This window comes from Panulirus ornatus, chromosome 58, assembly GCF_036320965.1.
Source record: "Panulirus ornatus isolate Po-2019 chromosome 58, ASM3632096v1, whole genome shotgun sequence".
NCBI classification, from domain to species: domain Eukaryota; kingdom Metazoa; phylum Arthropoda; class Malacostraca; order Decapoda; family Palinuridae; genus Panulirus; species Panulirus ornatus.
The window spans coordinates 17,295,415-17,319,526 of record NC_092281.1 but is presented as its reverse complement, the minus strand read 5'-3'; the positions used below and the strand labels follow the sequence as shown (position 1 = coordinate 17,319,526).

Sequence of the window (24,112 nt, the reverse complement as noted above, 5' to 3'; positions counted from 1 at the left end):
TACACAAATGCATAAGAGAAGTGTTATTGTGATTATGAAAATGACAATGATAATGATGGTGATGATGATGATAGTGATCATCATAATGATCATGACGATGGCAAGTAATGATGCTCATGATGCATAGGATGATGACTTGTGATAATGATGACTGATGATGGTGAAGATGACAATGATGACAGTGATGATGGTGAAGGTGACAGTGATGATGGTGAAGGTGACAGTGATGATGATGATGACGACCACAATGTTTTCCTATCATTGTAGCTTCTACCGTCGAAATGTTTGTGCACAACATATGCCTCTCTCTCTCTCTCTCTCTCTCTCTCTCTCTCTCTCTCTCTCTCTCTCTCTCTCTCTCACCAACACCATGATCACACACACACATACATGAACCCACTCCCTGAGCTAACAATGGCCCTCTGTCACGTTATAAAGCTATATTTAGCTCTTTTATTCAGCTCGAGAGAGAGAGAGAGAGAGAGAGAGAGAGAGAGAGAGAGAGAGAGAGAGAGAGAGAGAGAGAGAGAGAGAGACGACTCCAGATTCATTCCAAGCTCACGTGAGCGGCAGTAAATCAGGTGAAGTTATCTTAAACAGTGCTCGGCTGAGCGAGCACAGATAACGCCAAATGGTCACCTAAGATTCACTCCTTCCTCGATCATATGATATCTTGGCGAAGATTTCTTATCACCGAACACAAAGCAGAGGAAATTTTTTTTTTTCCCCTCCCTTAATCTCCGGTGAACCAATGGAAGTTAAGATAACCCCACGATCGACAGATAAGACTCTAAATACGTTATCTTCGGGTTATTAGAAATACATTCAATCCATAATGATAACAGATATACGAACATGGATTACATGATATCTTTATGATATCAACAGATGTTATATAAACGATATATGAGAACTTGAGGTTATCTAGATGTTATATAAAAGGTATATGAGAACTTGAGGTTATCTAGATGTTATATAAAAGATATATGAGAACTTGAGGTTATCTAGATGTTATATAAAAGGTATATGAGAATTTGAGATTATCTAGATGTTATATAAAAAGTATATGAGAATCTGAGGTTATCTAGACGTTATATAAAAGATATATGAAAATTTGAGATTATCTAGATGTTATATAAAAAGTATATGAGAATTTGAGGTTATCTAGATGTTATATAAAAAGTATATGAGAATTTGAGGTTATCTAGATGTTATATAAAAGATATATGAGAATTTGAAGTTATCTAAATGTTATATAAAAGATATATGAGAATTTGAGGTTATCTAAATGTTATATAAAAGGGATATGAGAATTTGAGGGTATCTACATGTTATATAAAAGATGTATGAGAATTTGAGGTTATCTACATGTTATATAAAAGATATATAAGAGAATTTGAGGTTATCTAAATGTTATATAAAAGATATATGAGAACTTGACAGCCACTGAATCCGATTCCATACACGGGAATATGAGACTCGTACATGGGAATGATCACATTACACAAGGGGGAGGCGGTGAGGAGGTCAAGGGTTTGGTAGGTGTGAAGTCAAGTGGTGGGTGGGAATGGTGATGTGTTGGGCAGTGGTGGTAGTGGTGGTGGTAATTGCGATGGTGGTGCTAGTGGCAGGGTGGTGGTAAGTGGTGGATGGTGACGGGTGGTGGTGGTGGCACGTGGTGATGGCGACACGCGCTGGTGGCGCGTGCCGAGTCCATCTGAGGAGTCTCCCCTTCCTGCTGCAGCCATGAAGGCAATCTGGTGTCTCCTATGCCAGCTGATGTCTCCCAAAAACACCATCTCTCTCTCTCTCTCTCTCTCTCTCTCTCTCTCTCTCTCTCTCTCTCTCTCTCTCTCTCTCTCTCTCTCTCTCATACATCTCTCCAACCGTAGCCATCTGTCCCACTCTATTGTTGGGTAACCGCCACACACACCATCTGCTGAGAAATGTCACCACCTTTAGAGACCAGACACACCATCTGCTGAGAAATGTCACCACCTCTCGAGACCAGAAACCCAAAATAGAAATCTAGAAACCACATGTGCAGACTTGTCACCTCCTTTAGAGAACAGCCAGAACCCATAACTCTCTAAACACCACCTGTACAGACTTGTTATCAGCTCTAGAGATCAGTAAGCGTACGAAAAGATGAAGAAACCCTTATATACCTTTTTCATCACCATTAGAGACCATTCATCATCTGCAGAGATGGAATACCAACTGTATAGAGAGACCCATTTACACCTAAAAGCTCTTTTATTTTTTTTCTAAGTAAAGAGACCCATTACCACCCATCACCTGTAGAAACCTATCACAAGAATGGGAAGTTATCTCTATCGCTCGACATCTCTCATGAGAGAGATGTCTCGTTATCTTCTGAGACCTCTTACCACCTGTTAGAGACGGTTTCGCCTGTCCTCTATTGGGAGAGATCTGCCACCAGCTGTAGAGACCTGTTCATCTCTACGAAGACTCAACACTCACCTAGAAACCTGTTCATTTCTATGAAGATGCATCATGCCCCTAATCTAGGAACCTGTTCATATCTATGAACACATATCATCCCCCAAAAGAAACCTGTTCTTATCTATGAACACGTATCACCCCTCTAGAAACCTGTTCTTATCTATAAAGATTTATCACCCCCCCCCCTCCTCTCCTTCTCCCCTGTATACAACGAAGTATAAGAAACCTATAATAAAGTTGAACCATCTGACATTACCTGAAGAAACCTTTTACCCCCCCTTACCTTTACCATCTGTCAACACTTGTAGAAACCTCTCCCAACCCGTGGAAACCTTTCACCGTCTGCCGGGACCTGTTCTAATATCCTGTCACCTGCTGAACAGAACAGGTACTCCATGTTATTATCAACAGTGTTATCCCTCTAATGAAACCTGTTATCACTTTTAGAAACCGGTTATCATCTGAAGAATCCTACCAGTGCTTTAGAGAACTTTCATCGTTCATAAAGACGTGATTTCACCTTAACAGAAACCGGTCAACACTTGTAGAAACCAGTTGTCACCTGAAGAATCCTACCAGAGCCATAGAGACCTCTTTTTTTTACCACCCATAAGGACGTGTTTTCACCTTAAAGAAACCTATTACCAGTGGTAGAAACCGGGAATCATCTCCTGAGACCTATTGGTATCTACAAAGGCCCATCACTTAGCATAAAAACCTACCTACCACGTTACTCCCTTTAGAGACCTGACACCACCTGTAGAAACCTTGGCATTCTTGCTGAAGACAGATATCGTCTATATCAACCAGTCATCACCTCTAGAAACCTGATACAATATACCAAGGACCTCTTAAAACCTTTAGAGAACTCCCAACGCATTCGAGGACCTTTCGAAACCTATAGACACCATCTCTACAGATCTCTAAACGCCTGTAGAAACCTGTTACCGTAATCAAGGACATTCTACAGGCATTTACCAACTGTACGTAGACAATTGTCACTACCTGTAGACGACTATCATGGTTTAATGACGTACTATCAGCCATCTGTAGAGAACTGTCATCCTCTCTAGAGACCTCACACTACTGGCAAAGACCTGGTAAGACACCCGCCACTATCGACGTTAGTGAAAGGGGATGTGTCTGGAGACGGTCAAGGAAGGGGGAAAGGAATGGGATGGGCGGGGGGCGCACAGAGAGAGAGAGGGACAGCAACAGGATGGGACAGGGAGGGAAAGGTGGAGGGCGGGTGAGACCCCAAGGATCGAGGGAAGTATCATGAGACAGATGAAGGAGAGGAGAGGAGAGGATAGGAGAGGAGAGGAGAGGAGGAGGATAGATAGACTCAGAGCTGAGGAGAGTGGTATGGGTAGAAGAGAGAAAGCGGAAGAAAGTAGAACTGAGAAAGCGAATGATGGAGGGGCGAGAGAGAGAGAGAGAGAGAGAGAGAGAGAGAGAGAGAGAGAGAGAGAGAGAGAGAGAGAGAGAGAGAGAGAGAGAGAGCTGAATGATGATGATCAGAGAGGGTGGTGAGGAAGGACAAAGTAAAGAAGGGAAGAGTATTGTGTGTGCGTGAGTGTGTGTGTGTGTGAGAGAGAGAGAGAGAGAGAGAGAGAGAGAGAGAGAGAGAGAGAGAGAGAGAGAGAGAGAGAGAGAGAGAGAGAGAGAGAGAGAGAGAGAGAGACCCCTGCTCACTGCCCTGACCCCACCGGCTCCAAGCAAAAGGACACTTGCTTCCTCAGAGGGGAGTGACCCAGCCTTCCCCACCACCACTACCACACCCTCACCCTCGTTCATGGACGACCCCCAACCACTACCATCCTCTACCACTACTACTACTACTCCCTTCCCCACACTACCAGTATCATCACCACTACCATCCCCACCTCCACCACCATCTCCACCACTGTCATCTCCACCACTTACAACCCCCGCCAGTAGCCACCCACCCCCAACACTACCATCGGCAACCAGAGGGTACCTTACCCCTTTCCGTTACGAAGGCCTTCACCCTACAGGCCGAACAAGGGCCACACGCCCTTACGGTATCCAACACTACCATTATCTTGCCAGGGGAGAGATGATAATTAGCGGTGCCTTACCATTAACTCCTCTGTCGCCATTAGGGATCGCCACTACTCCTCCCATTACCCATTTTCTGGTACCACCCCTCACTAACCATTACCATAAATATTTCCATCACCCTTAGAGATAATGATGCCATTTCCAGCCATAGATGCCAATTAAGGGTATTAGTACCCCTTACCCATCCCTCACTCCTTCCCTTTACCACTACTATATCACCATTTAAGGTACCACTGTCGCAGCTGGTACCACTGTCGCAGCTGGTACCACCGTCGCAGCTGGTACCACTGAGGTTATCATGAGTGGTGTGTGACCCTCTCAAACCCTGAACCTTCCCTTGACATTAATGACGAACTCGCTTCCAACGTCACCATTAACTCTGTATGATTCTCCCGCCCTCCCCCCTTCGTACGAACACCTTAACCATCACTGATGTTTTACTGGAGGCAACCAGAGCCAATTAACTGTCGGGGAAAATTGAGCAAAAGTATATTCATCAGTGAAGGAAGGAGAGAGAGAGAGAGAGAGAGAGAGAGAGAGAGAGAGAGAGAGAGAGAGAGAGAGAGAGAGAGAGAGAGAGAGAGAGAGAGAATGATTCTTTTTTCAAAGCACTTACTACGAAAATTTTGCCATGCGGTGTGGTTAAGAGAGAGAAGAAGAAAAAAAACCCCACTTCATGTATAAGAATATAGAGAAGTGGGATAAACATGAAACGAGGGAATAAGAGAAGAGGAATAGAATAAACAAAAGGCAGACGAAGAAGGATATTGTGTAACAACACACGAGAATGATACAAAACGAAACCTATTGAGAAAATGACACAAAACCGACCAGAACCCACCATAAGTGAAAAAGACAAGAGAGAAAACCGGAAATAAAGAAATCATCAAAGACAGAAGGACACAGAGTAAAGGAAGACAGAGGGAGACCAAACAAACTGAACAAGATAGTGAACACAGACCAGGACAACATGAAAGTAAGATGCTGGTAATTCATCCTGGCCATTTAAGGTGGTCACCTTTACAACCTGCTCAGACCTCAGTACACATGAGGGCACCTGTGTAAAAGGCCGCCAAATACCAGCCAAAAGGCTAACTGACAACTGTATTAATCCTAACTACATCCTGGACTTGCTGTTTTGACGTCTGTGTAGTCTAAGCGCCTAACACCTCAATCTAACTAATACCTGTGTAGGCTAACTATCATGTGGACAGTGTAGCAACTACACAACCTAACCATCATTAGCTGTAAAGGCCGATTCGTGACGAGTGAACAATCTAACGAACACAATGCCCATCTAACTAACACCAGCCTTCTAACGAACATATCTCGATTGTCCAAGACGCAACGTATTGTATACTCTAACTAAACCACTGACGCCTAGCCACAGCCCTGACCTTAGAACTTCCGAAAGCGGTAGAATATATAGATTGCAATCTCCTGCAGTAGGCGAAGAAGGCGATGGTGCTGGAATTTCTCCCTGAAGGAGGATACGTTGCTCTCTCGTTACCTCACTGCAACCACTGGCGGCTTTTTAACATGTCAAATTAATTCTATCTTTTTAATGCGTACTTTTGGGAGACGAGCTGTTCGAACAAAGTCGAACATGAATGTATGGGCTGTGTGAGTAAAGCGGCCACGAACGCAAGGGCAGTGCTCACGAAATGGGACGTGGAAATTTACACAAGAGCGATACAATGTGGACACGAATATCAAGGCGCTGTGGTATTGTATAGGAGGGAACGTCCATGCGCCAATATGAACACTTTACCGATTGTTTGATATCAAATGTTTTCACCCTGAGGTGTACATACCTTGATGTTCTCATCCTTAGGTGTACATACCTTGATGTTCTCACCCTGAGGTGTACACACCTTGATGTATTCACCCTGAGGTGTACACACCTTGATGTATTCACCCTGAGGTGTACACACCTTGATGTTCTCACCCAGAGGTGTGCACGCCTTGATGTTCTCACCCTGAGGTGTACATACCTTGATGTTCTCACCCTGAGGTGTACACACCTTGATGTTCTCACCCTGGGGTGTACATACCTTGATGTTCTCACCCTGAGGTGTACACACCTTGATGTTCTCACCCTGAGGTGTACATACCTTGATGTTCTCACCCTGAGGTGTACACACCTTGATGTTCTCACCCTGGGGTGTACATACCTTGATGTTCTCACCCTGAGGTGTACACACCTTGATGTTCTCATCCTGAGGTGTACACACCTTGATGTTCTCACCCTGAGGTGTACATACCTTGATGTTCTCACCCAGAGGTGTGCACGCCTTGATGTTCTCACCCTGAGGTGTGCACGCCTTGATGTTCTCACCCTGAGGTGTACATTCCTAGGTGTTTCTCCACATATATAGAGCTAAGAACGATCTTACCCAATTTGCCTCTAAAACTCACAATATCATTTAAGCTCATCCTCCTCCAGTCAGAGACACATGCCCTCCCTCCCTCACCTCCAGTCGGAGGCGTGAGGCACAGACAACCCTTACCTCACTGTCTGTGGACGTCACCTGTTGGAGAAGTACCCAAACTTTCCCTAAAATCTCGGCTCGGGGAGGGGGGAGGGAGGGGTGGTTGTCACCACGCGCAAAGACCAGGTCATGAAAGTAAAAGGTTAATAATTAAAAGGAAAAAAAAAATATTAGGAGAAGTCATTGTCATTTGTGCATAAGTTGCCTCGTCGTCCCCCTCCACAGGTTTCTTGTGAATGTACCAGTGACATTATCCTCCCGCTAATTTGCATGAGAGACCGGTAATATCCGGAGGGGAAGGCAGGTGAAAGGCCACGGGAAGGCGAGGCTAGGAACAGCTTTAAATGCCAGGCGCTTCTTGCCGGGTGCGCGGACGAGCGCGCGATTGGGAGGAGGGGTGAGGAGGAGGGAGGCGGAGGAGAGGTCATTAGGTTGGTCTTTTGGGTGGAGGGGAGAGGAGGTGTTGGGGTGTAGACGAGGAGTGGGGGTCATGGGTTTACGTGGGAGAGAGATGGGGGGGTCGGGGAGGGTGTGTCGGTTGGGGAGGGAGGGTTTCGGTGGCTGGGGCAGGGTGGAACGGAAGGGGTCAGAGCGGAGGAGCAAGGTCGTCTCCTGCGTGCCTGCTGGCTTGCCTGCCAGGCACGGCTGCCTGCATTGACCCGCCCGAACTCGTGACTCCCCCCCTTACGCGCACCCCGCACTTCCTCCTGTGCAATACCACTGCCTCGCTTTACAGCACCTGCGCATTCTCCCCTCCTCCCACCACCCCGTGGAGGACGGCACGAGTGGTACACAGGTGTTCCTGCTGGGGAGCAGGTGTCCCTTGACTGGCGTGCGAGTGGTGTACAGCTCCGACTACGACTACCGCGCAAAATCCACCCGAATATGTAAATGACGCCCAACAGATGCGAGTGATTTATACGTTTTGAAATTAATGACCCGTCCTTATCGCAGGTGTCTGGATCAAGCAGGTGTGTGGCTGATCTATCACAGGCACACCTGCAGGTGTGAAGGAGATAGGCCCCCAGGACTACACACACACACACGCACACACACACACACACACACACACACACACACACACACACATATTTCATTAACGCACTCATCACGTACATATTGATCAAGTACACGATTCCAAGTGTATGTACGCACTCCACCACGTACGGAGTCAGCAAGTACGTGAGCAAAACGCATATGACCACCACAGCTACGAGCGCCACGTGCACTGTCATCACGTACACAGTCAACACGCATATAGTGATCATGTACACAGTCATCACGTACACAGTCAACACGTACATAGTCATCATGCACACAGTCATCACGTAAATTATATACACAGTCAACACGTGCAGAGCCAACGCATACACCGTCATCACGTACAACGTCATCACGTACACGTGATCACGTACGTAACCAACACTCACACAAGCGCCAAGTGTTTCGTAATGCAACGAATAAAATCCCTAAATATTTGTACATCTAAAGCAACTTTTACCACGGGAAATGGAACTTTGAAATGTGATTAAATCCAGGTATAAGACAGTAACATTTTACGTGAATCAAATATATATATATATATATATATATATATATATATATATATATATATATATATATATATATATATATATATATATATCCTAGCCTAACCAGGCATCCATTCTATTGACAATCTCCCTTAGGGTAGAAGGATGAACAGCTGGATTGAGTGTGCGTCGACTGCTGAAACCAGGATTCGAACTTGCTATACTCTTGCTATATATATATATATTTATATATATATATATATATATATATATATATATATATATATATATATATATATATATATGTGTGTGTGTGTGTGTGTGTGTGTGTGTGTGTGTGTGTGTGTGTGTGTGTGCGTGTCAGTGTTACCAGAACCAGGAATGATGGTAAGGTTCACTTTATGAGATGAAAATAACAGACTCAGACGTTCATAACGGGCCCACTCAGCCTGGCGTGAAATCCTCCATTATCTGCAGTGTGAAGTCAGGTGCTCGACGCAAGCCCCACCTGCCGGAGTCACACCCACCACCCCTCACACCCCAGAACACCACTGCGACGAAATAAACGAACGATTTCAGTGGGGTTACGTTTAGCGGTGGGTCTTGCCCGTCTCTCTCTCTCTCTCTCTCTCTCTCTCTCTCTCTCTCTCTCTCTCTCTCTCTCTCTCTCTCTCTCTCAGAGAGAGAGAGAGAGAGAGAGAGAGAGAGAGAGAGAGAGAGAGAGAGAGAGAGAGAGAGAGAGAGAGAATGAGTCACTTCATTTCCGACCATCTCGACCACTGTTCCTGTTGTTCGTCTGTGTGTGTGTGTGTGTGTGTGTGTGTGTGTGTGTGTGTGTGTACGACTCTCGCCTCAGGACTGACCTTGCCTTCCCCTTTCCTTCTCCCCCAGCAAGCGGAGGAGAGACACACACATAAAGCTCCCCGTTAATGAATGAGCCGCATCGCGCTCACGGGCCGGTATGCCCGACGCGCGTTAACACAGCCCTGAGGCAGCGCAGCTCACGCGAGCCATCGTCTCACATCCCGGTAATACTTTGCCGAGATGCGATGCCTCTCGACAGACCACAGATGTGTCCCCCACGAACGTGGCTCAGATGTGAGGGGGGGACAATACGACCCACATTAGACCCACATTAGAAAAGTGATTGGAAGATGGATTTTTGTCCGGAAATGGAGCTTGTTAGAAACTGGTTCGTAGGTTGGGGGTATGGGAGGTATGGGAGGCATGGGAGGAAATGGGAAACCTTTGAAAACCGTTGTCACGTCTGGGGCAAATTTTCAGAAGGGTCTACTTATGTGTGTGGAGATGAGTATAGGAAGATCACAAGGCATAGTATGATTCACATTGTAATACCAAAATGAGCCTTGAAGGGCCTACTTTCTTGAGATTCAAATGGTTTTATTTTTTGTTGTCTTGAGCACTGAAGGGTTGAAGGTTAGGGCCTGCTAAGGGGTATTGTCCTCCTACTATGTTAAAAGCTGCTTTAGGTGGCAGAGGAGATCATGGTTCGTATATGAGTTACTTCCTCTCTAAGCCTGTAACTCACGTGCTGTCAGACGCCAAAAGTGTAACTCACACACACACACACGATGTATTTGATCACAGTGAAGACCTTGGTACTGACAATTATCCTAATCCTGTACGGACGCCCTTATACCCTTGCGTCGTTCTGAGATCCACAGGACTGACCACCTCACCTCACCTCTCCTCTCTCCCTCTCCAGGCAGGAAGTGGCGCTCCCTCACACTCACCGATCGCCGGCCCTACGTGGAGGAGGCGGAGCGGCTGCGACTCAAGCACCTGGCCGATCATCCCAACTACAAGTACCGCCCGCGGCGCCGCAAGCAGCAGCAGCCCAAGAAGCCGAGCGGACCGCAAGCCTCCTCCCTGACGCAGCCGGGGTCACAGCCAGCGGCCAGGGGAGGTCAGGGGGGCACGGCCACCCCGACTCCGGCCGTGAGCGTCACCTCTTCCCTCAACACCCCAGAGACGTCGCCCAGTAGCTCCCCAGACCCAGATCCCCAGAGACACCAGCAGCATCACCGGCCGCACACAGGTAACTAATTACCTTCCTCTCGCATTCCACGTCACTTGTAAGTCTTATACACGTCCTTTAAGGTCTCTCAGAATATTCACTCTTGTTTTCCGCTCAAAGTTTCTGCTTCAATCTCGCTTCTGTGTCTACACTCTGCCTTAGTCTCTCCACTGTCCCTCCTTATTCATGACTTTCCTGCCCTCAGAAACTTCAAATCCCGGCCCTCTCTCTCTCTCTCTCTCTCTCTCTCTCTCTCTCTCTCTCTCTCTCTCTCTCTCCATAAGAACATATGTTGATCTTTCAACAAGAAAAAACAGTCGACTTTCCACTGGTATACGAGGGTTTATCTTTCCGCTGGAGGAAGGTTTAATTTCCCTAATAAGCAAAATGTTTATAATTCCACAAAGAAAAATGGCTAATCTATCCACTAAGAGCTAGTGTTTAACTCCCCTTAAACGAAGGAATTTATCTCCCCACCATCTCCCTCCACCACACAGATTCCACAAGGCTCCCCTGGTCTATCCTCTCCCCACCAGTGCCTCACTCTGCCATCCTTTCTTCCCCAGTAGCTGGGTCGTCGTCGTCATCATCAGGGGGCACGGGAGGACCCTTGCCCACGCCTCCGGAGATGTCCCCAGGCGCGGGCGTGGGCGACAAACCCACGCCCGTATCTTGCCTCATCTCCCTGTTCGAGAAGGTACCCGCCTTCCCCGACGCCTACCATTCCCTGAACAGCATCGTCTCCTCCTACATCCCGGCTCCATCTCCTGACGCAGGTGAGAGATGGTCATGCCCTTTACTCCCACACGTGTAGAGGTATCGTCGCCACTTTACCGACAGGTACTCAGAGAATCATACCATACTGATGCCAACGCTTTCATCTTAGACTAATCCTAGGAAAAACACCGACCATCCTAGAGATTATATATACAAATATTTCTCCAACCCCTGTTGGTAATCGAGCTGATTTAGAGTGCATTCAAATCCCACCTAACCAAACCTAACCATCGTATACCCATAGCATCTCATCTATTCAAGCAACCAATCGAATCAAAGTCTATGAGGAATCTTGATAAGAGATTCAAACTAAAAAAAAATCGTAGTTTTCTCCAGTGAGTATTACGAAGAGAAAAAGTGACTGTCGTATTTGCAATCGAAGGTTAGTCCTGACTCATAGAAGCCATTAGATGTGGACACTTTATCAAAACACGATAGAATCATACGTTATGTGGACTTACATTGAGCATGAGACAATCTTTGACGTATTTTATAGACATTTTCATATTCATTCATTTATCTATACTTACCCCACGACCAATTTCTACTGAAGACTCCTAGTGTTACCCAGGACCTTTCTGAAGGCTCCTGCAACCCAAGTGCTATACGCTACTTCTAGTAACTGGGAAATGTAAACTCCTTTGGAGTGAGAAGTTCTCTGACGAGACTATACACCCAGTGATACAGTCTCGCCACAGGTGACTTTTCACTCGCTGTGTAACCTCATGCAGGCGGAATCCGGTAACACTAGACATGAAAAAAAAAAAAACATGACTGTTAACGGTAGGGTTTCTTTAAGCTCATCGTACGTGTATCGGAAGTGAAGATATCCATTTCTTCGTCAGCAGGAAGTGATGGGGAGGAAGGCCTGGAGGGAAGCTACCAGCAGGCACCTGCCCCGTCCGCACCTTCGTCACAGGAGGCACCCGTGGCCGCCACCACCACCACCGCCCCTCACCAGCTGACCGGCCCCAGGGACCAGCAACCCCAGCAGTGCCCCGCCCACGAGTACTCGAGGGGCGACGCTCCTGACGGCGACGCTGCCGGCGGGTATGACACGCCTCCTGCTCCTGCACCCCCGAGTCTGCAACAACACACTATAAAAGGTTAGCAACCCTCAACCAAGACGAAAGACAAAGGGAAATCATCAGCAGTAATGAGCAGAGATTCCCCATATGAGAGCGGGACTGTGATCAATATATAGACATATATTGCTATGGATAGTTCTATAAAGATGCAGTAAATCTATATGGTATAACGGAGTTATCTTCCCTTCTTTTTTTCTTGTCTTAATAATGTCACATTTTGGTCTTCTCTGTATGACACGTCTAATGTCTTCCTCCCGCAGCTGAAACTTCGATGTCCGAGCCGCCGTGTGTGTTCCCCTCGACGGCGTCACCCGGCCCTGGCCTTGCGGTGTCCATGGCCACCTACGGCTATTCCCCTGGCCCTCCTCACCAGCATTACTCCACTCTGGCCAGCCCTGCCCTCGTCACCTTCCAGAATCCCCCCCACATGGGGCCACAACAGGGCCATTACGCTGCTATGGGCCAAATGGGCCAAGACGTAGACTTCGATGTCGATCGGGCCGAGTTCGATCGCTACCTGAGTGGGCCGGAGTGTGGGTCCGTGCGCCAGCAGCAGGTGCTAGGTGGCCCTTGGGCGGGCATGGCCCACCCGGCACAGTGCCACCAGCGCCCCGAGTACCGACCCGACCTCCAGGATCATTACCGGGATGTCACCGGCCAGACTTACCGGGAGGACCAGTTTCGAGTCGAGTGCCGGGGCGACCCGCTCGCCCACTACCGCGCAGAGAACCAGCTGTACCGAGATGACTACCGCCCCGAGAGACACGACTACGCTGAGGACGAGTACCACATCGAGCGTGCCGGGTACCCGAGGCACCAGTACCGGTGTGAACGGCAGGAATACCCCGGTGAGCAAGTATACCACGATGAAGGAGGGACCGAGTACGCTGCGGAGGAGTACCGGGGCTCCGCAGGGGCTACGCTACTCAGCGCCCTGGCAGATGTCAGACACATGTACTACGAGACATAACTCGGTGTCATAGCCTCCGTCTGGGGTTGTAGGAATACGTGGTCATTACCAAGACTTCCCTCCACAAGGTTTTATAAGAGGACCCTCTGATAGACGTCTGTCTCATGAACCTAATACACATGGCTTTCACTGCCAGTAATATCATTCAACCTTTAACTTTCTTATGACTTGATGGCACTGCTCTCTGTAATATTTCTTTTCTCTTTTTAGTTGCAATCGTCCAGCATATTAGGCATACCATGCTAAGAAAGAACACTGGAACATCGACCCCTCTGAGTATTAGGGTGTTAGATCATATCTTGATCATACGAAAGACATGCATACGGCAGCTTCGATCACGTTGGGGCCTTAAGGTGAGAGCATTGCAGGATGTGTTGTCTCCTTATGACTGCAACGTCGAAGGAGTTTTTGCTGCGTCTATCAGCTGTCAACACAGGAGGAGTTAGTTATCTGTGGCGGTAGTTCAGATCACTATAGATAGTCTTGTGTGTTGTAAGCTAATGAGTAGTAACACGTATTTTCTCTTTCATATGGCCACAACAATGACAAGAAACCATCAGTAAATATTCCTATGTATTTTGCCCGACGTCATTCCAGGAATCTATATCGTACGAGAACGCATGAATCTATATCGTACGAGAACTGTATGTGTTAAGAGTCAGGATTCTCGGAACCTGACCCCCCCTCACCTCACCATAGTGAATGGTTGGACTATAAGTACCTCCATCTCTGACTTAAAGCAAGCGTCTTGAGACGGAATGAGATCAGTCCTGCTCATTCCCTTACTGCAAGACCTGGTGAGGAGCATCGTCATGTCTGTGATGATAGGAGACGCCCGTCACGAACCAGCTCACGATGGTTCGTCCCACTGGGCAACAAGTCACACTTCCAACACCAGTGTTTTTCGACCTTTGCACTCGGACCAGTAGACCACATCCTTCTGACAACACCAGAACAATGCCTGGTCTGATTCATATCCTCAAAATCTCTGACAGATGACGTTACAATGTAGAACACTGTGAACATTTAAATACTGACCAAGAAATACCAACGTGTCTCATGTGTTCACAACACGAAAGGAACTTAGAAAAGGTCTCGTATCGACAGCAATGGAAGCCTGGTAGTTGGCAATAGAACATAGCATTAGAGTGAATGACGTACAGAAATGTTACGTAAGTCACAGTGTATCGTACAGAACATCTGTATGTTAGTGCTGAATACTATCTTGCCTTTAGATGAAAACTGTGGCATCACATTTCTAATACTCTTATTCGTCGACATTTGGTTGTATATATATGTGAGACGTTTTCTATATTGCATGAGTAAAATATCTTTATTCTACACAGCTTGTTACTAATTCTGCTGATGGCTCATCATTATTTTTCTTTCTTCTTCTTCGAAATATGTTATGTATCATATTGATATCACTTTTGTAGCCTAGGTGTTAATGTTCTCTTCAATAAATTATATGACAATAACAGGAAGTTTTAATTCCATCCCAAAGCTTCTTAGGCAACAAATATACATTTTTTCCAAACTTTCAAAACACACACACACACACACACACACACACACACACACACACACACACAGACAATATGCTCTTTTCTTTATATTAAGTTTCGTGTAGCATTGGGCAACTACATTTTTCTCATATCCACACACGTCAACTTACTATGAAATTCACGCCCGGATCTTTTACCTCACCTGACCTGGAGAGAGAGAGAGAGAGAGAGAGAGAGAGAGAGAGAGAGAGAGAGAGAGAGAGAGAGAGAGAGAGAGAGAGAGAGAGAGAGAGCAGTGGGATGGTGGGGGCACCGCTCCCCTGTTCCTCCATTATCTTCCATGCCAAATCGCTAAGTTTATGCGCGCCCGTATCGTAAAGTACTAACCTCCATCTCGCAGCTTGAGATCATATACGTACCTCCCAAGACGTACGAGGCAATCAATAACCTCACGTAAATTCTCTAAGGCTCGATCAATAAATAAAAAAACACCCCACAAACACAGACTTACTTACTCAAATTTACAGCCGGAATTCGGGAGTGTTTCGGGACCCCATCTGTGATGAACATCAATTCTTCAATCACGAGCGCGTTATCTGGATGATGATCGGCTGGCGCAGTTGATGGGCTGATGGTTGCCTTCGCGTCACTGTCAGTCACGTGACGTAAACATGCCCCACCAACTGCAAGGGGTACATCACCTCCCCTCACCCCCAAGCTCGGCAATGGCCTCGCCTGGAGATCATGCGTCGGAAAGCGATATTTAAAGCCCCATACAGATAGCGAGATAGCGTACGTCTGCTGGGGCCTCCATCCCTTGGGCTCCCACAGGGGATATGAGCGACAAGGGAGGGAGGGTGATACAGGGGTGGGGGGATAAAGGGGGAGAGTGTGGGCGCACCCCGGGGGTTAAAGGGGAGAGAGTGGGCGCCCCCTTGCCGTTAACCTCAGGGGAGGCTCCCTCCTCCTTCTCCCCCAGGGGCCGATCCGCGCTGCTCGGCAGGACCTGAAGCAAGATACTACAGCAGATAAGAGCGGTATGATGGGTCAGTAAGGGAACAGTGGAGGAGGATATGGAGGGTGACTTGGATTTCAAAGTCCGGACGCCACCCGGATGTTGTGGGGAATGCATATACGGTCTGTGATCATAAGAGTGGGGAAAAAGGATTCATATCTCTTGAAGGAAGCGAATCTTTTCCTTGTTCCCGAGGGAGGAAAAAATGACATAATTACCTTAGAGCAACTATAGATATATGAGGATGATTACATGTCTATTCAATCATCTATGCACACTGTACGGGAAGGGAGGTCTATAAACTCGTGGGGGTCCCATCTCATGTACTTTCTGTACTGTAATACAACGATTTCATTGATTCCTTCATTCTGATACCGAAGAGAACGTCTCTGCCTCATTTCTGACACGTTTCTTGCCTAACTTCCTTGTTGTGCTTCTGTCTGCTCTGCCTTTGCATCATTCAAAAAAAGCTGTTCACTGTCAACGGCATCAGACTAGTTTGGAAACACGTGGGCTTTTGTGATCAAGTCATGCCATACTCTTCTCTCTTCCACAGTCGGCAAATTCATGATCCCCGAACAGAAATTAGCATATGATGAATATCTGTGTTACAAAGACGGGACGTATAGAAGAATCAAGTTATGTCACACTGTCGACCGTGATTTATATCATCCACGTATGATTTATTCGGGAAAAAAGAAAAAAGAAAAAAATTATATATATATATATATATATATATATATATATATATATATATATATATATATATATATATATATATATATATAAAGAAACGTACACGAAAAGAAAAATGTCGAACTAAAGCAGGATACAACTTGCGCAAAACATGTCGGAAAAGGGAGTCCTGACCTGACCATCTGACCATCCTGGGACACGGTCACTGATGAGGTGAAGTCTGAGGCAGCTGGAGTGAGAGAGAGAGAGAGAGAGAGAGAGAGAGAGAGAGAGAGAGAGAGAGAGAGAGAGAGAGAGAGAGAGAGAGTAGCAACCCGAGCAATGCTTACCTGTGTGCGTCACGAGGAAAAGAACGAACGATACGAAATCCAGACAAGATACATCTCACCAAGTGAGGAGAGGGAGGGAGGAGAATTTGGGTGTTGGGAGGGGACATAAAGAGAGTAAAACCGCGCCTTGGCACCCCGCTGCGTGACGTCAGAGTGCCTGCGGGACGCTGCCATAGATAGACAGGAGGAGCGAGTGCCACATCCATCACCGTCCGGAGACTCTGGCCTATCAGAGGGCAGTGATGTAAGGCTGGGGGCACTCTGTGTACTCCCTGAGAGCCCAAGGCCTCTCTCCCCCACACACACACACACCACCTTGTTGCTGGCGGTGGCCAAGATGGCGAGCGAGTCGAAGGGAAGGGGGAATGTACGGGAGATCCGATGGCGAGAGAGAGAGAGAGAGAGAGAGAGAGAGAGAGAGAGAGAGAGAGAGAGAGAGAGAGAGAGAGAGAGAGAGAGAGAGAGAGAGAGAGAGCTATCTATCTCAAAGGAGAGAAACGACTCTCAAGACGAGACCATCTCTAATCTAATGCCAGATACGGGAGGTTAAGTGCACATCCACAAGTACTTAACACTTAACACGGTACGTAAGTATAAGTAAGTCTTAAGAATATATGAATATGATCTATTTATCCACTTACATCAACATCCATGTCGTCCTTGGCAAGAATATCATTATACAATCAACATGAAAACATTGATGACGGTTAACAGGTAAGAGCCGGAGAGATCCACCACCTTCCAAGTGGAAGTAACCCTTGACGTCTTGTATATCAAGCTGAAACTTTCTTCTTCGTCCTGTAAAACATCATTTCTGTAATTCATTTAACCATCCCCCCACTCTGAAGTGACGAAATGACAGTCTTGTTCTATCTGTGGGTTTTAGCAGACCCTATTTTTACGTCGAGGTCTCCTACATTCTCTCCCACGAAGTTATTGAGATAGGAATATATATAAATCACCGTGAGCCCCACGTCTTGATATTATTTCATCAAAGGTTTTTTAGGTCGAGTCTGAAGGAAGAGAAATAAATCTACGAGCTCATTTAACACTAATGAAATAGATAATGAAAGTGAATTTTTCCCTCGACGAATCACAAGACACTATTATCAAATGAGATATTTTTCCATTGTCTCCGTACCAGCAGATCTGGAGGTGGGGGGAAGGCCAGACGATAGAGCGCAGGAGAATGTAAACTTATGTGAAAATATTACGAATCATTGGCTTTCATCTTTTTTCTTTTTTCTTCTTTCTTCGGCCATGACTTTCATGATTCATTTTCGCTCGGGTTTTCCTTTCCTTTGTCATGTATTGTGCCGGGTCCTGTGGCTGTGTGGTGAAAAGACGAACGGGAAATGATCACACTGGCGTTAACACTTCGAGTGTACTTAGGCTCAGTCTTAACGCTACCTCGCTAACGCGGGAAATGACACTCGTTGTCTGTCTTGAACAATCACATGTTTACTAAATGGCGTCCTAGCTACGTCTCTTCGTTGTATATCAACTGACTCTTATATTTCTCTCTTGTGTCTCCCTTGATGATGTGATTATTACACGAAAGTGCACTTGGGAACTTATCGTGTTTCATATTCCCTGTGGACTTATAATAGGTATATATATATATATTATCCCCGGGGATAGGGGATTAAGAATACCTCCCACGTATTCCCTGCGTGTCGTAGAAGGCGACTAAAAGGGGAGGGAGCGGGGGGCTGGAAATCCTCCCCTCTCTTTTTTTTTTTTAATTTTCCAAAAGAAGGAAACTCACACTAGACACATATACACCCAATAGATATACTGTGTACATAGAGCTATAAACAGACCCTGTGGTGATAGAAGAGTGACCTCATATTTTTCTGCAGTATCAAAGACCCGACCGACGCTACCGCTGGGCCAGAGGGACCGTCCTTGGCCGCTCACGGCCAGAGATGTATGAGAGGTCAGCTCGCCTGATACAGGACAGAGATAAGCGGGAGGGCACGAGCTGCCCAGGAACCCTCACTATCCCTAATTACGACACTCATTAACCCTTTTTAATTGAGTCTTTAGTCGACGAGGAGGAGAAAAAAAAAAAACCCGAATGGAAAGATGAGTTTAGCTCCTCCTGGTTTAAGGGATATAACTCAATGGCTAATTAGGATGTAGGGGGGGTTAAAGGTTGGCGGGATTTAGAAGAGGAGGCTTGGAATGCGTTGAGGGATGGTGGGAGGGGAGGGAAGTGAGGAAGGCGCTGGGATGCTCGCTCTATCGGGCCCCCGCGCTCCATCACCCTTAATAGGATCGGGTGAGGCTACCTCCCGATCACATCAGCGACGGTGTCATAGCCTGGCGAGAGGCGAATCAATCTGGAAGACGTTGGCAGTGTGTGTGTGTGTGTGTGTATGTGTATGTGTGTGTGTGTGTGTGTGTGTGTAGGAGTACAGTACGTCATGTGTGAGAGATGTCACACATATAAGAATTAGAAACACAGAATTTAGTTAATATGAGATTCCAGCTGGCATATCTCTTATAGAAAATGACCAGGTGAAGATAAACCCCCCATGGCAAAGATGAATATCAAAAAGGGATTGAGCAAAGGGAAGCTACGAAGGTGTTGGAACAGAGAGAGGAGAGGAGGAGGGAGGCAGGGAAGGGAGGGTGGCAGGCAGGCACACATGCTGGCTGAGACCATAAACAAACGGATGTATGCTGAGGACACCGGGTACGTCGGACGAGGACATAAACAAACGAGTCTACGAGTCCGGCCACCAGGTGGACATTGGGGACTGCCACATGTCGCCAGCCGGTCAGACCTGGGAAATAAGAAGGGATGGAATAAATACGGGAATGGCAGAGAGAGAGAGAGAGAGAGAGAGAGAGAGAGAGAGAGAGAGAGAGAGAGAGAGAGAGAGAGAGAGAGAGAGAGAACTTATGCGTACGCGAATAGATATATGAATAGATAAGACAAAACAGACAGGCAATCAAAGATGTGGCCAGAGCTATGTAACTATGTTTCTCCTCAGGTATCTTTCCAATCTTCCTTCTTTCATGTAATAAGGATATACGTATATCTTTTTTTCCCGTCATCCTTGATCGCCGTTTCCTGCGTTTGAGATGGAAGCTTCAGGAATAGACGAAGAAAAGTCGCATCCGTTCATATCCATTCTCCAGTTGTCATTCGTAATGCACCGAAACCACAGCTCCCTAGCCACAACCAGGCCCTATAGACTTTCCATGGCTTACCCCGAACGCTTTATACGCCCTGGTTCAGTCCAGTGACAGCACGTCGACTTCTGTATACCACATCATTCCAATGCACTCTATCCCGTGCACGCCTTTCACCCTCCTGCATGTTCAGGCCACGGTCGCTTAATATCTTTTTCACTCCATCCTTCCGCGTCCAGTTTGGTCCCCCTGTTCTCCTTGATCCCTCCACTTCTGACACACATATATCCTTTTCATCAACCTTTCCTCACTCATTCTCTCCATATCCATGCATACATACACATACATGTATGTGTGTGTGTGTGTGTGTGTGTGTGTGTGTGTGTGTGTGTGTGTGTATGTGTGTCAATCCTACTGGAACATCTGGTTGATCAAAATCCAGACGCATTTGCAGCACTGGTGAATAAGACCATTAATTATAACCTCAGACACCGACTTCCTCTCTTGATTTAAAAGACATTCGAACAAAATTTATTACGAAAGTTTCCGCAGCCTTGCCTCGTGTCAGAGCCTCCACGGGCAAAATCTTTCGGCAGAGGAAAAAAGAATTCAATTTTCACAGGATATAAATGTAATCGTAATGGAACAGAATTACATTTTCCTCGCGGAATTAATCGTCAGATATTTGCGGGTTGTTGCCAGTTCTAGTCTGACACCTATTGTGAGAAACATTTGAGTCTCGCTCAGTCTCATTATTTCAAGTGTGATTTGATATGATTCTTAAATTCATCTGTGGTTTGCGATTACCCCGTTAACGGTGAGAGCAGAGAAGGGTTGTTACAAACTATATATATATATATATATATATATATATATATATATATATATATATATATATATATATATATACATATATTGAAAATAAGTAATACATAGACGAATGTATACACGAGGAAATGCAAAGATCATATGCTTTGGTTATGGGCACATACAGATGTATACTCATAGTGTAGAAATCAGTCTGCACACACACACACACACACACACACACACACACACACACACACACAAGAACAACACCCGTTCGCCACAACCCTCAAAAGGAAGTGTTCCAACCCTGGTCGTCTCGTTCCCCCACACCACTCCACCACCACCACCTCCTCGGCCACCTCACACGCCGAGCATAACCTCCACATTATCAATTAATCTAGGGGTGTGGGTGTCGGGTTTATCTCCCGGTGCCTAATCTCTCACAGTGAGGTGTCTCCCCCTTCCCTCACTTTCCATGTTAACTTGACAAATATTGAGGTCTGCTCGTCTGCCCTCCCCTCCGTCGTTCCGGGGGCCTTCCAGACCGGTTGTCGAGTGTCCTCGCAGATGGTGCCACTCTCCCATCTTAACTGGACGATTATATATATATATTTTTTTTGTCCCCTCCCCGTGTCGGGCCGGCTCAATTATGCCTTCCCCGACGCGTGAGGGGGGAGGGGGGGGGGAACCTTGTCGTCGGATCTAACGCACTGTAGTGTATATGAGGTCAGATGGTCTCTACAATGCGTTGTATTTACGAAGAATGAACGAAGGAGAGAAATTATGGAAGGAAATACCTCGCATGTTTCCACGGAGCGAAGAAGTCCCAGGGGGGGGAGGGACGGGCGATCGGACAGAAATACGGCATCGGTAGAGCGTTATCGGAGGGTGTATCGGCAGGCTGTACATGCGTATTTTACACTCATTTACACATACACGGCGTCTAATGAGCGCGGGCGACCGTAAATCAGCAGCTGCCGCCGGAGATGGGAGAGATGGAGGCGGTTCGGGTAGGATGAGGAGGGAGGGTGAGGCGAGGGTGCTCCTGGGGACAGAGGAGGTGGCTGAGGCGAGATGTTCCTTGAGACAGGGAGGGACTGAGGAAGGAGGCTGAGGCGAGATGTTCCTTGAGACAGAGAGAGATTGAGGAAGGAGGCTGAGGCGAGATGTTCCTTGAGACAGAGAGAGATTGAGGAGGTGGCTGAGGCGAGGTGTTCCTTGAGACAGAGGAGGTGGCTGAGGCGAGGTGTTCCTTGAGACAGAGGAGGTGGCTGAGGCGAGATGTTCCTTGAGAACAAGGGGAACTGAGGAGAGGGATAGATGGAGTGGAAGGGTCAGCAGAGGGTGGATGACGTGTTAAGTGACGATGTCGTGAGGGTTGGTGAAGGAGGAAGTACACGGGAAGGTAAGAGGAGGAGAGAAGACAGGGAAAAAGAAGAAGAAGAAGAAGAAGAAGAAGAAGAAGAAGAAGAAGAAGAAGAAGAGGAGGAGGAGGAGGAGGAGGAGGAAGGAAAAGTAAGAGGGAGTACTAAGGGAGAGAACACAGAGAAGGAAATTTGAAGGGAAAGTAGTGAAAAGAGGAAGCAAGGTTGGGAGAAAGAAGCATAAAAAAGAGAGAATGACCCATGCATATGATAATGAAAGATTAGAAAGAGTCGACGGATATGGACAAAAGCTGAGGTAAAATATCATTTCACTGCTTTTGCAAATAAGGAATAATACAGAACCCAACGAAGAAAAGACAAAACAAAAATGTTGAGGAACGGATAAGTGGCGTAATGGAGAGGAAAACCCACACACACACACACTCAAGCTAGGTAAGGAAGCGAATCCCACAAAACGCGCTATATAAGGGTCTCAAGAGAGTCTGTGTTTAGGGAAACTAAATTGAAATCCATGTGAGCTAGAGAGAGAGTGCGTATGTGTGTGTGTGTGTGTGTCAAGCAATCAGTTAACACCTCTGTTGAAAGAGAGTATAATACTACAAGTGACTGCCGCTGAAGGTGGAATTAAGAACGCTACTAAATAAATAATTAAGCAGGGATTCATTCTTTTTCTTCTTATTTTATCTGGCAAATGTACCTTGTTACTGTGGGCCAGCGTTCCGCTGGGCACGAAAGTAGCGGCAGAATTTGTGTATTTTTCCACTTTCCAGGTTAAATGTGTGGTGAGCATGCTCGATGAGGTGTTCTGGGTGGTGTGTCGGAGTGTGCATCTAAAGAGAGAGAGAGAGAGAGAGAGAGAGAGAGAGAGAGAGAGAGAGAGAGAGAGAGAGAGAGAGAGAGAGAGAGAGACATGTGTGATGGTTGAGGGACTACACTTCTGTCTTCATTTGGTGTGGTCTATGACATGGGGTATTAAGGCAATGGACATCCCCCACACGACTCTTACCTCAGACAACTTGAATTCACTACGATCAAAAGTAAAGAATTATGATTTTAGATGCACATCGAATGCTAAACTCACCTAGGTCTCGTTAGCCTAACACATGATATTATCGCCAGATGGATACTTTTTTCTATATATATTCTATCTTGACTTCTGATACATGTGGATCTTGTACACTACAACGCGTACGTTTATTTCTAAGTAGACCATTATGACAGGAAAATAGTCATAACCCTATCAGACTTGAATATAGTCATAAAAACATCAGACTTGAAAATGGCCATGACTATATCAGACTTGAAGATAGCCATGAATATATGACTTGAATATAGCCATTTAGATTTAGATCCTGAGGTCGAGACCCTGAAACTCCTTACAATATCAAAAAAGTCCTCATAATTCGATAACATCAATAACGATAAGAGATAACATCATTAACGATAAGAGATAACATCAATAACGATAAGAGATAACATCAATAACGATAAGAGATAACATCAATAACGATAAGAGATAAACACTTCAGTTCTTTGAGGCAGAGACAGGAAGCGAAGCTGCCACGAGACTCATCTTCAGGGAAGACGCCACCACCACGCCTTATCGTCCATCAAGCCGCCCTAGAGACATAAGAGATATGGTATCTCTATCTAGTTTCCCCTTTCCTACCAGGATGACGAAAGCTACGGCTTTCGGTGATGCGTACGATCACTTCACACCACAGAGCCACCACCTCCATTACCAGACGCACGATCAATATCGCTTTGACAGATTAGACAG

General features: G+C 46.4%; 1 protein-coding gene across 3 annotated transcripts in view; it reads left to right on the top strand.

Moving 5' to 3' along the window:
* Positions 1–14,908, top strand: part of LOC139766588 (uncharacterized) — a 145,372-nt gene extending 130,464 nt beyond the window's left edge. The window contains exons 3-6 of one of the 3 annotated variants that reach the window (XM_071695439.1): positions 10,302–10,634; positions 11,183–11,389; positions 12,236–12,496; positions 12,739–14,908. In XM_071695439.1, coding sequence (XP_071551540.1) covers positions 10,302–10,634; positions 11,183–11,389; positions 12,236–12,496; positions 12,739–13,448 — 1,511 coding nt within the window. In that variant the 3' untranslated portion in view covers positions 13,449–14,908. Of the gene's footprint in view, positions 1–10,301; positions 10,635–11,179; positions 11,390–12,235; positions 12,497–12,738 lie in introns of all 3 variants that reach the window. The other 2 variants (XM_071695438.1, XM_071695437.1) reach the window with 2 other exon arrangements.
* The last annotated feature ends 9,204 nt before the right edge of the window (positions 14,909–24,112 follow it).